The 17658-nt window shown below is 38.3% G+C and overlaps 2 protein-coding genes across 6 annotated transcripts in view; both read right to left on the bottom strand.

Annotated features, from left to right (window-relative positions):
• TBC1D8B (TBC1 domain family member 8B) overlaps window positions 1–5113 on the bottom strand; it is an 86491-nt gene extending 81378 nt beyond the window's left edge. For 3 of the 4 annotated variants that reach the window (XR_003796433.1, XM_029241112.1, XM_029241114.1), the window contains exon 1: window positions 4819–5113. Coding sequence is in view for 3 of the 4 variants with exons in the window: in XM_029241112.1 (XP_029096945.1) it covers window positions 4819–4948 (130 nt within the window). In the remaining variant the exon portion in view is untranslated. The remainder of the gene's footprint in view (window positions 1–4818) is intronic. The other variant, XM_029241113.1, reaches the window with a different exon arrangement.
• A 6623-nt stretch (window positions 5114–11736) lies between these two features.
• Window positions 11737–17658, bottom strand: part of RNF128 (ring finger protein 128) — a 97974-nt gene continuing 92052 nt past the window's right edge. For both annotated transcript variants that reach the window (XM_029239861.1, XM_029239860.1), the window contains exon 7: window positions 11737–13185. In XM_029239861.1, the coding sequence (XP_029095694.1) occupies window positions 13052–13185 (134 nt within the window). In that variant the 3' untranslated portion in view covers window positions 11737–13051. The remainder of the gene's footprint in view (window positions 13186–17658) is intronic.

The following is a 17658-nucleotide window of genomic DNA, read 5'->3' as shown; positions in this document are numbered from 1 at the left end:
AGGGGATATGGGGATATATGTATACGTATAACTGATTCACTTTGTTGTACAGCGGAAACTAATACAACATTGTAAAGCAATTATACTCCAATAAAGATGTTTAAAAAATTCAGTTGTAAGCATAATTAATGTTTTAGACAGATAATAATATAGATGTATCCCTACCAAAAAAAATAATAATCCTTCCATTACTACCTAGAAAAATTGGTGACACTGACCATCCTTCATATGTCAAAACCTCCTACAAAGCTGTCCTTTATCATTCTAGGAAATCTTTAAAGGCAATTGTTTGCTTGATTTCACAGGGATCCAGGTTCCAGGGAGGGAAAAAAGGAGCAGAGCATACAGTGTGATTTGCCTCCCTAGGGGTTGCCCTATGGGATTTTCTCTTTAATAAGCCAAAATTATATTTATTAATTTACAGTGTATGTGTGGTGGGGGAGGGTTGATCTTTCCTTATGTAAAATGAAATGTCAAGGCCACCATTTGTGCACCCTGGTCCCAGTAATGAGGTACTTGGGAGGCCAAAATTTTACCAGATGGTTCCTTTGTGAGCATGGAATGCAGGGATATTTTGCCAAGGAAAACTGAGAACATTTTCAGAGTTTGGTCCTTGAGCTCGGGGTAGGGAAAAAGGAGAGAAAAGCCTTGTATTTTTGAGGGATGGTCATTAACAACTTTTTTAAAAGGCTACCTTATTGTTTTTTATGTATGTGTTTATTAATTATGATAACTCACATAGTGATTTATTAAGTTTATATAAATATCATAAAACATTTTGAAATGGAAAGCTCATTTCAAACATTACCATGTTCTAGTTTTTACAGATGGTTTAATTTCAAAGTAATGATGCCAAGATGAAAGAAGAGATAAGGAAACATCCTCCATTTTCATGTTTTATTTCTTAGTCTTGTTCTACATCACAAAAAAAGAGGCCTATTGAGGGAGGCTGTCAATCCAACACAGAAGACCTGCTTACACTGTTCAGATATGGAAGATTCAAGAGCAAAATACTCTCGACAAACTATCTAAATTAAAGCTTCCCAATTGGCAGACCTTCCTAAGTCCCATACACTAGAATACTTAATAGAATGTAGCCCCATAATTTCACTCATGTAGTAGCTCCCATCTGCCAAGCAGAGCAAATTGTTCATTTGTGCTTAATAAGCCAAATATGCATAAATTATTTTTAATTACATAAAGCCAGGTGCTAAATTTAGGTGCCAGAGAAAAGTCATCACACTTATCAGACAGGAGGAACAAGGAATAATGCAAGGTAACTGCAAAAATACAGTTACAGAAGGGTGAATTACTTCTCTAAATGAGAAGTAATAAAGTACAGATCACTTTATCTGAAAAATAATCTTATGTATAACAAAAATTTTCACAAGATATTCCACCCTGCTGTGAACCAGGACAATTAAGTAAGATACAGTCAGGCAAATGGTAAGTAATCTACCGGATATCCACTAGAAGTGTTTCAGAAATTTAGAAAAGGATTTAAGAACTCTAACTTCCAAATTAGTCTCTTGCTAAAACCATCCTAGGGTTCTCTGTTGCTCCAATTCCATTATTAGAATGAAAGAAAAAAAAAAGAGTCAACTAACTTCACCAAATCCACAGCTAAAGTCATTACATTGCTGGTGCTTATTGCCAATTATCACATGGTCAAGAAATGAAATCTTAAAGAAAGTACAACTATTAACATTTCTAGATGGTCATTATCTTTTCTTCATTAAAAAATATATAAACGAATATCTTAAAGGGGGAGCACGTAACATTGGATTTTAGCAAACAAAATGGACAAAGGCAAGCTTATGCTGGCACACAGTCAAACTCCCGTGAGAGCTAATCCAAATGTGGATTTGTGGTAAAGCACATCAAAGCTTTTGGCTTCACGATTTTAAGTAAGAATACAGTAATCGAGCAGCCATGAAAATCAGCACACTTTTGCTCTGGACCACAAAGAACCAAACGAACCTTAAAAACACCTCTTTGCTCCATTCTGATCCATTTTGTTTAATTTACACGAAATATAGTGGTAGCTCTCATGTGGTAATTTCAAGCATCTTGACAATACAACAGATAAAGCAAACATGCAGAGATACGAACTAACCACAAAATGGGGCTGTGGCTGTTCTCAACATACATGTGTGGCAGAAATCTTGGTTTAGGGCTTCCCTGGTGGCGCAGTGGTTAAGAGTCCGCCTGCCAATGCGGGAGACACGGGTTCGAGCCCTGGTCCGGGAAGATCCCACATGCCGCGGAGCAACAAAGCCCGTGCGCCACAACTACTGAGCCTGTGCTCTGGAGCCTGCGAGCGATGACTACTGAGCCCGCCTGCTACAACTACTGAAGCCCGCACACCTAGAGCTGGTGCTCCGCAACAAGAGAAGCCACTGCAATGAGAAGTCCGCGCACCACAAGGAAGAGTAGCCCCCGCTCGCCGCAACTAGAGAAAGCCCACGTGCAGCAACGAAGACCCAACACAGCCAAAAATAAATAAATTTATTTTTTAAAAAAAAGAAATCTTGGTTTATTTCTTCAGATAAACACTCTCTTATTCTAAAGAAATGGGGCTAGAGTAAATGGGAGTGGGTAGGATAGAGATAAGAAACTGGTGCAACTGATCCACGATCTAAGAAAGCATGTCAAAGGAATCCCCTCGAGGTCCAGTGGTTACAACTCCCGAGCTCTCACTGCCGAGGGCCCAGGTTCAACCCCTGGTCAGGGAACTAAGATCCCACAAGCCGCGTGGAAAAAAAAAAAAAAAAAAAAAAAAAACTATGTCAAATGAAAAACCAAACACAGAAAGCAAGGAGTGATTATATAAAGAAAATTTGCAACAGTAAAAAAACATTTACTACTACATAACAGTGATTTGATTCTCAAAAAGCTGATTTACTTATTAATTTTCAGGAACACAGTAGTTGTAACAAAGTGAAATACACTTCTTTGGTAGATGAGGCCAGGAGTACCAGAAAAATTCTGGTAAAGTAAGATTATGGGGAACCAAAATATTGTGCTGTAACACTGGGCTGGAAAATCTGTTTTAAATATATTCTGATCTGTTCTCAATGGACTAAAGTGGGTGAATTGTCACTGGGTAATTATGACCATTGATTCTCAAGTTTTAATCTGGTAAACATATACATCTAATAAATGGAAAGACTCCTCTGCAAAATAACACTGGTAATTTTTGAGAATGAGAAAACGACAAAATGTGAAGTTTAATCAGGCAATTTTTGTTGCCACATTTTCAAGAGAGCTTTTTCAGACGCTGAATAGGATGAATAGGTCATGCAAGATTTTTTTTTAAATGTCCCATAGAACCTCAAAATTCTCTCCACACTGCTGGGGTCTTGGAAAAAAAAGGAAATAACAGCACATGTTCATCACCATCTTAACAAAACACATTGATTTGGCTCCTGTTAACTTTCATTTTATCCTCTCATCTCTGAGGTAGACACCATTTACCAGAAGAGAAAAAGCAATGTCACCTCCTCCATGAATCTTTACCCAACCCTTCAGTTATTTGGTTCTAATTACAATTTGCCTGGTTTAGTAGTTAACGGGTTATAATTATAATTTGCCTGGTTTGCTGGTTACTTCCCCCAAACCCGACCCTCTGCCAGATTAAGAGCACTTCGAAGGCAGGGAACTGAATGTTAATTATCTTTGTACCCTAGCATTCCATGTGGCACATAGTAGGCTCTTCGGATTGAATAAATGAAAGAATTTGTCGAATGTAATTCAACAGGAGATTAGGATGGGACTAACATGAAGGTTTTGGGACTCTTCCCTCTTCCCGTTCAATCTCACTGCTGAATTAAGTCTGGTTCATCACTTCAAGGCCACAATACCAAACTAGAAGTTGTCACGATAAAGAGCTCTGGTCTCCCAATGACCAAAAGTTTGCATGCCCCTGCCCAAGACGACAGGTCTCAGACCAAAACTCCTTGGAGGCTTTAAACACTAGACCCAGACAGAGTTCTTGATTTGTAAATCAAAGAAGTGAAGGCAGGATAGATTAGGCGGGAAGAGAAACTTCCGTTTGTTTAACTGGTTTGCTTACAACCTTGGTTTTGAAAGAAAGGGCATTTCTCTCTTTCCTCCAGAGAGAAATGAATTACGAAGGTTACTTTGAGAGGGGATCCCAAGGATTGAAAACTTGGAGACAAAGTGAAAGATGATAAATCGGAGGGTTCAGCAATTCTGAGACCTACCCCTCACCCTCCCCCGCACTCGGACCCTCCCCGTGACTCTCTAACCTCTCATTTGATGCCTACTCCTCGAGACAGGATTGGAGCTCCTCCCTTTTTCCTCATCATCCCTCCTCCCACACAATTACACCTCCCACCCCCAGCGTGGCTGTTACCGATGGGGGGCAGGGGAGGGGCTGGGAGGCTTGTGAAAAAAGTTAAGTGCACAACTGCGAACTGGCCCGGGTCACCAGACTAAATGCGACCTGCCACGTCTAACGCTCGTTACCAGCCCCCTCCCCCATGGAAAGCGACAGGGCAGGTACTCTGCCTCAGAAAGAACACTTCCTTTACCTCAGATTCTTCCTTGGCTTCAGAAGGAACCCCTCCTCCCTTTCCCCGTTCCACCCAAAGATCGACTGCTGGTCCAGGGAGGCGTTCTCAGGATTCAGTGAGGGCGAAGGAAAGGTGGTGGCGGGAGAAGAACCCCAGTACCCCCCCCGCCCAGGGTTTAGGATCGGGCGGCGGGCGGCGACGACTGTGTCCCTCAACACCTTTTAAGTACCAGCGAACATGACCCAGAGGCGAGGGGGTGAGGGGGATGGCCAAAGCTTACCTGTGAGCCCCCCGCCGCCTTCCTCCCGGTAGCCCCGACGCCGCTGCAGCACGAAGTAATCGTTGGACCTTTCCATCAGCCACAGCTTCAGCGCATTTTTCAGGAGCACTTCCTCGGGCTTCAGCCACATCGCGAAGAACTTTATGCCGCCCGGAAGCAGCGACCCAGATGCCCTCCTCACCTCACCCCTCCACCCGTTTCCTCCCCTCTACTTCTCCCACCAAATCTGCCTCAGGCGGCAGCCGCTCTGGTTCTGCTTTTCCACACTTCCCCCAACCCTCCCTTCTCTCCCACGTAGGCAGCAAGACTGCCAATTCCCTCCCACAGCGCTACCGCCCGACTGGGAAATAGTCCCGTTCCTTTCCCTTCTGGGAGTTGTAGTTTACTCCCCGCTTTTCTGTACTCAAGCACCTGGAGCTCGGGACTACACTTCCCACAATCCACTGGGGAGAGAACTGGGTTGGGGTGCTTTCAAAGCGGGTCCCGCCACCAGTTAAGTGGATTTTGCCTATCGAAAGTTTAAAGCGTTTTCTAGCAAATAAGTGAGCCCGGGTATAGAAGTGTTGTTTCTTCTCATCCTTTTACAGCCAAGGGTGTTAAACTGTCGAAAACAGTTTCCGGAATTTGGGAGTAACGAACGGCCATTCTGGGAAGGAGCAGTAGCTGCAACTAACGTTTAATGAGCTCTTACGTACAAAAGAGATTTCACACAATGTCTCACATAATCCTGGCAGAAGTCTCACGAAGCATATCTCATTCCCCAACTGGCACATAAATAAACAAATGCGCAGTCGGGTTCGGTGACTTATCCAAGGTCACACAGTAAGTGGAGTTTGATACGATCCCTTGTCTGATTGAGAATCTTCCTTAGACTAAGCTCTTTCCGCGTGTACAATAAGAATATAAAATCTCCAGAAGCCACACAGTGTTGTTTACGCAGCGCTCCTCCCTTCCCAGATTTGTTCTATTTAACTGTTGTAATCAGCCACAGAAAATGTCATCCAACTTTGCTTTACTGGATATAAACAATTTATGAGCGATTTTTTTTCTTTCTTAAACTCTTTAAGAAAAAAAAAATCCCTTTCAGGGCAAGCTGCACCTCTTTGTACCTTGACAACGATACGCAGCTGCTTAAACACTAAGGTGAATGAGGTCAGTGGTTTGTGAGACATCATAGTGAGAAATTACTTGAGGGACGTTTTTATTTACTGCGATAACTAAGCCCACCAGAATTAAAGAGTGCACTAAAAGCGAAAACACGTTTATAGGAAGGAAGGAGTTGGGAGCCAGTCTACAAAAAACAAGGGGCTCTTGGCAAGCTATTTTGAGAATGAAGCCTCAAGGATCTGGCTTTTTTTAAAAAATGGGGTGGGGCACACCCGGATGCCTAGTTGTGGAGCCAAAGAATTCTGCCTTGGAGTTGCGTCTGTGTCTTAACCCTCGCAAAATGTGGGCCAGCCCAAAGAAGTCAGGCGTGCGCTACGAGCAGGGATTTTTCTTGGAGGTGAGAAAAAGGTCAATTTGGGATTCTCTCAAACGCAGTCGTTTGTCCGAAGGCAGCTTTCCGGACAGGGTGGGAAGAGGCAGTCTTCCCACAGCCCAAACTGCAATGTATCCTTGGGAAAAGCCATCCTAATTTGGATGTGTATTAAGGAAGATAATTTCTTATCTTCCTGGTGAAAGATCAGTAAATGTGGCAAATGTATCTTCCTTCTTTATTTTTACTGATACCTTTCCTTCCCCTTTTTATTTCCTTCCTCATCAAACCACATTCTTTTCCAATATCCTTAAACTTTAAGAGTTGTAGCAAGGGCTGTGCAGAACTGGATGGTTCCTATGCCTCGTTACTGCGCAACTCCATTCAGATACACCCACATGCTCCCTGTTATAGAATCGGACCCACTTTTGGCTTAGAGCGGGGGGCATTTAGCGAGCTCCCGCTGTAGTAAAACATTTCACTGATTATGTAAATAAAACACTTTTAAATTACTCCTGTGATATAGTTTTGGCTTGGTCATGCACTATATTTCAAGCTTTTACAAATAAAAGTATTTTTCTGAAAGTGCCTTAAAAGAGCAGAGCATGTCACTCTATTCGATTGTTTATGTTAATGTACATTGTTTTTAGGGACGAAGGACAGGAATTACAAACTGCCATGGATATCACTGCTGGTACTGTGCTGGTAATATCTATCTATATCTATCTATGACTGTATATACGGATAGTCATTTAACCCTCATTAATAAGTTTGTACATTTTTTACAACCTTAATTTGCAGATGAACAGGAGGCTCAGAGAAGTTAAGTAACTTGCCTAAGATCACATAACTAAATAAACGGCAGAGCTGGGATTTGAACCTGGATTTGTCTGACTACAAACCATGACATATCGTTTATAGCTACCTCAAGGCAACATGTCCAAAGCCAAATTTATTTTTCTAATATCCTCCCTGCCCAAAGTTGTTTCTTCTACCAGCTTCTCATAGTTCAGAGCACCACTGTTTACCAACATGCTCAAGCTAAGAACCTTGGAATAGTCTTTTATTTCCTACATTTAAAAAAATGAAGTATAGTTAATTTACAATATTGTGTTAGTTTCAGGTGTACAGCAGATTCAGTTATACATATATAGATAATTTTCCATTATAGGTTCTTACAAGATATTGAACATTGTTCCCTGTGTTATACAGTAAATACTTGTTGCTTATCTATTTAATATATAGTAGTGTGTACCTGTTATCCCCACACACCTAATTTATCTGCCCCCCTTTCCCCTTTAGGAAGTTTGTTTTCTATGTCTGTGAATCTGTTTCTGTTTTGTAAATAGATTCATTTGTATTTTATAGATTCCACATACAAGTAATATCATATAATATTTGTCTTTGTCTGACTTCACTTAGTATGATATTCTCTAGGTCCATCCATGTTGCTGCAAATGGCATTATTTCATTCTTTTTTTTCCTTTTGATTTTTATTTACATCTTTATTGGAGTATAATTGCTTTACAATGGTGTGTTAGTTTCTGCTTTATAACAAAATGAATCAGTTATACATATACATATGTTCCCATATCTCTTCCCTCTTGAGTCTCCCTCCCTCCCACCCTCCCTATCCCACCCCTCCAGGCGGTCACAAAGCACAGAGCTGATCTCCCTGTGCTATGCGGCTGCTTCCCACTAGCTATCTACCTTACGTTTGGTAGTGTATATATGTCCATGCCTCTCTCTCGCCGCTTTGTCACAGCTTACCCTTCCCCCTCCCCATATCCTCAAGTCCATTCTCTAGTAGGTCTGTGTCTTTATTCCTGTCTTACCCCTAGATTCTTCATGACATTTTTTTTTTCTTAAATTCCATATATATGTGTTAGCATACGGTATTTGTCTTTCTTTCTGGCTTACTTCACTCTGTATGACAGACTCTAGGTCCATCCACCTCATTACAAATAGCTCAATTTCGTTTCTTTTTATGGCTAACATTGCATTGTATATATGTGCCACATTTTCTTTATCCATTCATCAGATGATGGACACTTAGGTTGTTTCCATCTCCGGGCTATTGTAAATAGAGCTGCAATGAACATTGTGGTACATGACTCTTTTTGAATGATGGTTTTCTCAGGGTATATGCCCAGTAGTGGGATTGCTGGGTCATATGGTAGTTCTATTTGTAGTTTTTTAAGGAACCTCCATACTGTTATCCATAGTGGCTGTACCAATTCACATTCCCACAAGCAGTGCAAGAGTGTTCCCTTTTCTCCACTTCCTCTCCAGCATTTACTGTTTCTAGATTTTTTGATGATGGTCATTCTGACTGGTGTGAGATGATATCTCACTGTAGTTTTGATTTGCATTTCTCTAATGATTAATGATGTTGAGCATCCTTTCATGTATTTGTTGGCAGTCTGTATATCTTCTTTGGAGAAACGTCTATTTAGGTCTTCTGCCCATTTTTGGATTGCGCTGGCTGGGTAATATTCCATTGTATATATATACTACATCTTCTTTATCCATTCATCTGTTGATGGACACCTAGGTTGCTTCCGCATCTTGGCTATTGTAAATAGTGCTGCTATGAACATTGGGGTGCATGTAAGGAACCTTAGAATAGGCTTTTTTTAAAATTAACTTTTATTGGAGTATGGTTGCTTTACAATCAACCAGTATGGTTGCTGTGTTATGGAATAGTCTTAAACATCTTACTCTCACCACCTCCACTGTCACACACACACACACACACACACACACACACACACACACACACACCCCTCTACGTTTTTTTTCAAAAGTCCATCCCATCCTCCTATTATCACTTCAGATAAGCCTCATATCACTTTCCTGCGGCACTATAATAATAGCTTCCCAATTCATCTGTCTACTCCCATGCTTGTTTTCTGATTTATCCAAGCCACGTATTTATGGACACAATGATATACCACGCAGAGATGAATAATACCTCATTTATCCAGAGGTCAGTCTTCCAGCTGACTCAGCCTTCTAAATCATAGTCTCAAACACCTACATGAAAAGGTACTAGGAAACCCCAAATCGCAACTCCAAACCTGTGCCATGGAAAGGCTGAGGCTGTCACTCAAGATTCCACTGGATTCTTATTTGAAATGAATTTCACAAGCTTAGTTGATATTTTACAGTCTGCAGCAGGCTTAGGAGCAGTAAGATTCTAGAGGAGAGCCATATAAAGCTGTAGTACTCAAAATACAGACTCTGGACCAGCAACATCTGCATCACCCAGGAGCTTGCTAGAAATTCAGAATCTCAGAACCTATTCCAGACCTTAGAATCAGAGTGTGCCATTTTAACAAGATCCCCAGGTAATTTGTAGGCACATTAAAGTTTTAGATGCACTAATTGAAAGCAAATTAGATATTTGAAAATCAAACTTCACAACAAATTGGGGGTAATCATGTTTCCATTAAGAGCTAATAGGCATCTTTTAAAAAATAAGCTCTATTAATGAATTTTGGATGACTGAATTGCTTTTTTTTAAAGTTTCTATCAGGACATGCCTATTAAAATTTTCTAAGGCAGTGGTTCAGAACTGGGATGTTATTTGGAAGAGAAATTGCCACTAACTATACATGCTAAACTCAATTTATATATACTACTACTCTAACCATCAAAAATGGTATGTCCATAAGTGTCTCACATTCATGAGATTGTATGTTTCTGGAGGAAAAAAGTTAAGAACTAGTGAGTAGTGGTTTTCAAACTTTTCACTGAATTGCCTCTAAGGTAGAAGATAATGAACATTTTTCTCTGGTGGTCAAAGTGTCCCCCATAATAATGAACTTCTTTTAAGTTCATTACATTAAGTAGTATGTAAATTTTATATTGTTTAATATGTTTAAAGATATTTTAAAAATCCACTCCAAACAGAAGATACAATGAGTAAGGAAAATTTTTATAACCTAAGGTGATAAAGTTGATCCAGATATTATAGAACATAACTAAAATATTTAGTAAATGAACCAAAACCAGAGGGAGGGAGGAAAAGAATTGTTCCTAGCATTCCAGTTGTATTTTTAAGTGTATTTTTACTGATTTACCTGGGAACCATGTGTATTCTTACTTATAAGATAATACAACCTGACTTCTACTAAACCTACAAATGAACTCTCAGAAAACCCCTCCTTCTTAAGTTGGAGACTACCTATACATACAAATACATCTACTGCCACTGTTAAAGGAATCAGCTTATATTTTGACCATGTGAAAATAATAAAGTCTATTGCTCCAAATCTTTTTTCTTATCAAAAGATAATACCAGGAAGAAAGTTCACAAGTGACATGTAATTCCTCTCCTTTGCATATACCCAAGAGAACTGAAAGCATACATCTACACAAAGACTTGTACATGAATGTTCATAGCAGCATTATCCATAATGGCCAAAAAGTGGTAATGATCTGAGTGTTCGTTAACTGATGAATGGATAACCAAATATGGAATACCTGTACAATGGAATATTATTCAGCAATGAAAAAGAATGAAGTACTGTTGCATGCTTCAACATGGATGAACCTTGAAAATATTATTCCAAGTGGAAGAAGCCAGTCACAAAAGGCCATATCTTGTATGATTCCATTTAAATGTAATGTCCAGAATAGGCAAATCCATAGAGACAGAAAGCTGATTGGTGGTTGCCTGGGGCTAGGAATGGGAGCAGAAACTGAGTGCAAATGGATATGAGGGGACCTTCTGGGGTGATGAAATGTTCTCAATTTGATTGTGGTGATAATAATCGCACAACTCTATATACATTTGCGAGGCATCTTGGAACCATACATTTACAATGGGTAAATTTTTGGTATATAAATTATATGTCAATACAGCTATTAAAAATTTAAAAAGTTATAAATGCCTCCCCAGAAGAAACCCCACAAAGCTTGAAATGATTTATTTTCTAAGAATATAGGCCAACTTTATTGTGTGGCATCACACACACGTACATTTGGCATATTGCCACAGAAGACTGGTTTGATAATCATGGTTCTGAAGTGTTACAAGCAACTGTTTATTCTTAACATGTTTGGCAAAATAAAGAGATTCATTTAACTCATTAACAGCATCCCAAGAATGATACTGCCAAAGAGAAGGCTGAAGGAAAAGGTTACTTTAAAGCAATGAAACGGCCTTATGTCTTGGGTCGTATAAAGATGGACTGACATCATGGTCTTTTTCTAACCTTATATTATCAGTGGTCAACCTCATTATTTACCTTGCTGACATTTAAATATAATTCATGGTAGGTTCAGTTATATTATAATGGCAGCAGTTCCTCTCTATGTAATGAAATATGTAAATGTAAAGTTTTAGTTTTTATTGATCAAATATATCAATGACCATTTACATTAAACCTTTTTCCCTCCTAAATCCAAGAATATATTAAAAGTTAGCATATGATAACTAAACACCAAACACAAACTTTTATTGGAATATTTTATTTACATTTTATATTTAAAGAGAATCAATACAAATAGGGACATATTTACAGCATTTCAAATCAGCGTACAAGAATGCAATGGTTTCATCCATTCTACATTTAGCCAACAAAAATACATGTCTATTCTGCTTTTGCCTAAATTCTGCTGGAATGTGTACTGGAAACAAAACTCTAAAACCAAAGATAAGCCACAGAGAATAGAAGTAAAGTGCATTTTAATAATAGCTCTATTTAACTTTGGTGGATGAAGCTTCAAACTTTTTATTAAGGCACCTGGAATTCTCCCCCTCCCCCAATTCTTTTTCAAACACCAAGAAAATGCATTCACAAAATTTATAGCTACATGGACAGAATTTTAGTTTACCTAATGTTATTTTAGCCCATTTAGGTAAAATGTAAACTCAATTTTCAAAGTCAACATTGTTTGGAAAATATTTTCTACAGAGTAATTTCTGTAGACAAATTCATACACAAAGATCAATTACCAATTTTTGTGTGACTTATTCATAATCATTTTCAAATAGTATGATGATTTATATACTCTGCTTTTGAAAGTCCCATAAGTAAAGTTTGAGAAATAGTTATACAGTGTTTCTGTAAGTACAGTTTTTGTCTATAATCTTTTGTCAAATTGGTGTCACTAATATACCAATCAATCCAGTCCAGTCCATATTCTCTGATAAACTATGCTTGACACTCATATGAAGTACATTTAGCCTAATTTTAAAAACAAAAAATAGTTAAAATGAATATTTTGCTTTAATCTTGTTCTATCAACTTAATGTAGCTTAAATAGACATTTCATGAAGTACTAGCCTAAGTTTGCATTGTTTTTTACATTACAATTCCAGATCAATATAAGCACCTGGAGAAAAACCCTGACACATATAGCCCAAGCTAAAGTAGTATTATTTGTAATTAAGATACTATCATAAAATAAAGTGATTACAGCTACTCCACATTTTAAAAGCAACATGTTTTTATAAGAAAATTGTTATAAATGGAAAACATGACTACTTGACAAGAGTTTTGAATGTTTAAAAATGTTGCTACACTATTGAGAGGAAACTTGCCTATGAAAAACATTATATAATGAGTTTGTGGAAAAAGTTAATAGGTTAAATATTTTAAGTCATTTAACTATAGCATAATATTAGTCATCTCATCACTTTCAGTATCATTCTTATTAAGTTATTCTAGTTCATTAATAGCAAACTAGGCCCTGATTGGCAGTTCTGTTATTACTAAAGGTTCAAGTTTTCTATTGACACAGATTTTATGATTTAATTTCTCGAACAGCAGTCTCTCGATCAGGAGTTTCATCTTCTTCAAAGGTTGGGTTGTCAACATGAGGGACAACATCCACTGCCATGGAACTTGCTTCATGGTTTACCAGCTGTAGATTTTCATCTTTAAAGAAATGGTAATTTTAGGATGATTTCACCCCTCTCTTCTTTAAGACAAAATTCAACACACGTCTAAGAAGGCTTACTTATCTAATTCCATCATACCCTGATTCTTACGCTCATTCCCTGTTCCTTTAATATGATTTGTGCTGCCTTACATAAAGCACATATGGCATTATTTTAATTTACAATTACAATTTTATTGACTCACACGTGTGCTTACTTGTACCTAGATTATAGCATCCTTAAGAGCAAAGTTATATCTTCCACTTCTCTATTCTAAATGTAATAGCTCTTAAATCACACTTCAATCACCTGGGCACTTTAAAAAATTACCTATGCTGTGCATAGATATATAGATAGATAAATAGATAGATAGATAGAGAGAGAGAGAGAGAGAGAGAGACAGACAGACAGACAGACAGACAGGCAGAATGACTAAAAAAAATCAACCAGGAAGTTGTGGGGGGGCAGGAGTCCCCAAAATGGAATGCAAATAGTAACAAGTGAATATAATTATATTACAGATGAAATATATAATCATCCCAAAGAGAGTGGGAAAGAAAAGAACTAACCTAAGTAACTTTGGAAAATGATACTTTGACTATATCCTATAAGGCTAAAACCAAAGAACTACACTGTTTAGTGAAACTGTTTTTCACAGGGGTGTGTTAGCAATGTTGAAACTTAGGTGTACTTTAGGATTGAACAAATAAGTAAATATATTGTGGATAATAACAACCAGGTTTCTCAATGTCAGAGAAAGGAGTTACAAATAAGGAAAGGGGAAGGCTAGAATAAACTCTGTGGTATTGGACTGGAATCAGAAATATCAGTATGAACTAGCAGTTCTTCAGATAGATAGGTGAATGTAGATGTGTGTGTATATTTGTGTGAGTACATACACATATTTCCTAGCGTTGTTCCTTGAAAGGGCTAATAGCAATGACACCCCAATAGCAATGAGCATACCTAGTGCCCAGATCTTGATTTCGAGGTACTGTTCTCCAATAAAAGCCCCCACCCCCTGTAGAAATAACTGATTCCAGGGCTAGGACAAGGAAAGTACAAGATTAATCTAGATTCTAGCCTAGGGATCAGCAAACTATAGCTTGCAAGCCAACTCCATAGCTAAGAGTGTTTTTTTCATTCTTAAGAGGTTGGAAGAGAAAACAACCAAAAGCAACAAAGACCTATGGCCTTCAAAGCCTAAAAAAAAAAAATGATGGGTCATGTTGAAAGAAAACAAACCAACTTGAGGGAGTTCCCAATGACCAAATCTAGGACAATCTAACCATGAATAAATCATGAGAATAATATTATGGAATAAAAGAAATATCTATGAGTCCATAATATTATAAATAAATAATTGAATAAATAAGTAGAGAAAGGTAGCTCTTCCTTAAAATAGAAGCTTAATTAATGTAGAAAGAAGGATGGAAAGAGAAAATCACCATTTGGCACACATTTCAGTAATAATTATTGTAAGCAAGAAACATCAGTGATTGATAAAATTAGTAGGTAAAAAGTATGATGAGAAACAGGATATTTGCATAGTCTCCAAGTGTCTCTCTATAAAATAATTAATAATTATAAAGGGAAAAAGAATAACTTTAAAAGGAGAAGCTTGGCAGATGCCGCCTTAACCAAGCAAACAAAATTAAAACCATTGGCAATAAGACATGGGCATCATGTGCCTCATTATATGATATGAGCCAGAGAAGGGCACAATATAATTTCTGTGGTATTCTTGCCAGAAATAGACAACGGACAATAAATTTAATCATTGGGAATCAGGAGACAATTCCAAATTGAGGGACATTCTACAAAATAACTAACTGGTGGCCTTCAGAAGTGTCAAAGTCATGAAAGAAAAAGACTAAGGAACAGTCACAGATTGGAGACGAAGAAGACGTAACAGTTAAATGCAAATTGGGTATAGAAGGAACATTCCCAAACATAATAAAGGACATACACGGGGACTTCCCTGGCAGTCCAGTGGTTAAGACTCCATGCTTCCACTGTAGGGGGCGTGGGTTTGATCCCTGGTCAGGGAACTAAGATCCCACATGCCGCGTGGTACAGCCAAAAAATTTTTAAAATAATAAATAAATAAATAAAGGACATACTTGACAAACGCACAGTTAACAACATACTCAAGAGGAACAAGACAAGGGTACCCACTCTCACCACTCCTATTCAACATAGTACTGGAAGTCCTAGCCAGAGAAATTAGAAAGGAAAAGAAATAAAAGGCATCAAGGGACTTCCCTGGCAGCCCAGTGGTTAAGACTCCGTGCTTCCAATGCAGGGGACGTGGGTTCGATCCCTGGTCGGGGAAACTAAGATCCCACATGCCGTGCAGCACGGCCAAAAAATAAAAAAAAAAAAAAAATTTAAACAAACAAACAGAAAAAAGGCATCAAAATGAGAAAGGAAGAAGTAAAATTGTCTGTTTCCAGATGACATGACCTAGAGAAAATGCTAAAGATACCAACAAAAACTGTTATAACTAATAAACGAATTCACTAAAGTTGCAGGTTACAAAATCAACAGACAAAAATCAGTTGCATTTTTATACACCAGCAATGAAATATCTGAAAGAGAAATAAAGAAAACAATCCCATTCACAATAGCATCAAAAAGTAATATAATACTTATGAATAGATTTAACCAAGGAGGCAAAAGATTTGTACTGAAAACTATAAGACATTTATAAAAGATATTGAAGAGGGCACAAATAAATGGAAATATATCCCACGTTCATGGATCAGAAGAATTCATATTGGACTTCCCTGATGGCACAGTGCTTAAGAATCCGCCTACCAATGCAGGGGACACAGGTTCGATCCCCGGTCCGGGAAGATCCCACATGCCATAGAGCAACAAAGCCTGTGTGCCACAACTACTGAGCCTGCGCTCTAGAGCCCATGAGCCGCAACTACTGAGCCCACGTGCCACAACTACTGAAGCCCACATGCCTAGAGCCCGTGCTCCACAACAAGAGAAGCCACTGCAATGAGAAGCCCACGCACAGCAACGAAGAGTAGTCCCCACTTGCTGCAACTAAAGAAAGCCCACGTGCAGCAACAAACACCCAACACAGCCAAAAATAAGTAAATAAATAAATAAATTTATTAAAAAATAGGAATTCATATTGTTTAAATGTCCATACTACCCAAAGCCATCTGTAGATTCAGTGCAATCCATATCAAAATTCCAAATGCATTTTTCACAGAAGTATAAAAAAAATCCTAAAATTCATATGGAACTACCAATGACACTGGATAGCCAAAGCAATCCTGAGAAAGAGGAACGAAGTGGGGAGGCATCACACTTCCTGATTTCAAACTATACTACAAAGTGTAATAATCAACGCAGCATGGTACTGGCATAAAAACAGACAAATAGATCAGTGGAACAGAATTGAGAGCCTAGAAATAATCCCATGTGTATGAGACCATGTGTATGAGATGAACTAATATTTGACAAGGGAGCCAAGAGCACTCAATGGGGAAAAGACAGTCTTCAGTAAATGGTGTTGGGTAAACTGGATAAATATGCAACAGAATGAAACTGGACCCCTATCTTACACCACTTAAAAAATGAACTCTAAATGGATTAAGGACTTAAAAAGCCAAAGTCAACAAATGGGACTACATCAAACCAAAAACCACCTACTCCGCAAGAGAAATAATCAAAAGAATGAAGAGGCAAGCTACAAAATGGGAGAAAATATGTGCAAACCACATATCAGATAAGGGGTTAATATCCAAAATATATAAGGAATTCATACAGTTCAATAGCAAAAAAGCAAATAATCTGATTAAAAAATGGGCAGAAGAACTGAGATATTTTCCCAAGGAAGACATACAAATGGCCAACAGGTATGTGAAAAGATGCTCAACATCACTAATCAGGGAAATGCAAATCAAAACCACAATGAGATATTGCCTCACACTTGTTAGAATAGCTATTATCAAAAAGAAAACAGTTAAGTGTTGGCAAGGATGTGAAGAAAAGGGAATTCTAGTGCACTGTTGGTGGGAATGTAAATTGGTACAGCACTACGGGAAACATGTATGGAGATTCTCAAAAAATTAAAAGTAGAACTACCATATCATCCAGCAATCCCACTTCAGGGTATATATCCAGAGGAAATGAAATCACTGTCTTGAAGAGAGAGCTGCACCTCCATGTTCACTGCAGCATCATTCACAATAGCCAAGACACGGAAATAACCTAAGTGTCCACTGACTGATGAACACATAAAGAAAATGTGGTGTGTGTGTGTGTGTGTGTGTGTGTGTATATATATATATACACACATATGAAACAATGGAATATTATTCAGTCATGAGAAAGAAGGAAATCTTGCCATTTGCAATGACATGGATGGACCTTGAGGGCACTGTGCTAAGTGAAATAAGTCAGACAGAGAAGACCAATACTGTATGATATCACTTATATGTAGAAT

Source organism: Monodon monoceros, unplaced genomic scaffold (genome assembly GCF_005190385.1).
Source record: "Monodon monoceros isolate NGI ecotype Baffin Bay Population unplaced genomic scaffold, NGI_Narwhal_1 Super_Scaffold_22, whole genome shotgun sequence".
NCBI lineage: Eukaryota > Metazoa > Chordata > Mammalia > Artiodactyla > Monodontidae > Monodon > Monodon monoceros.
This window is presented reverse-complemented; position numbering and strand designations above follow the sequence as displayed.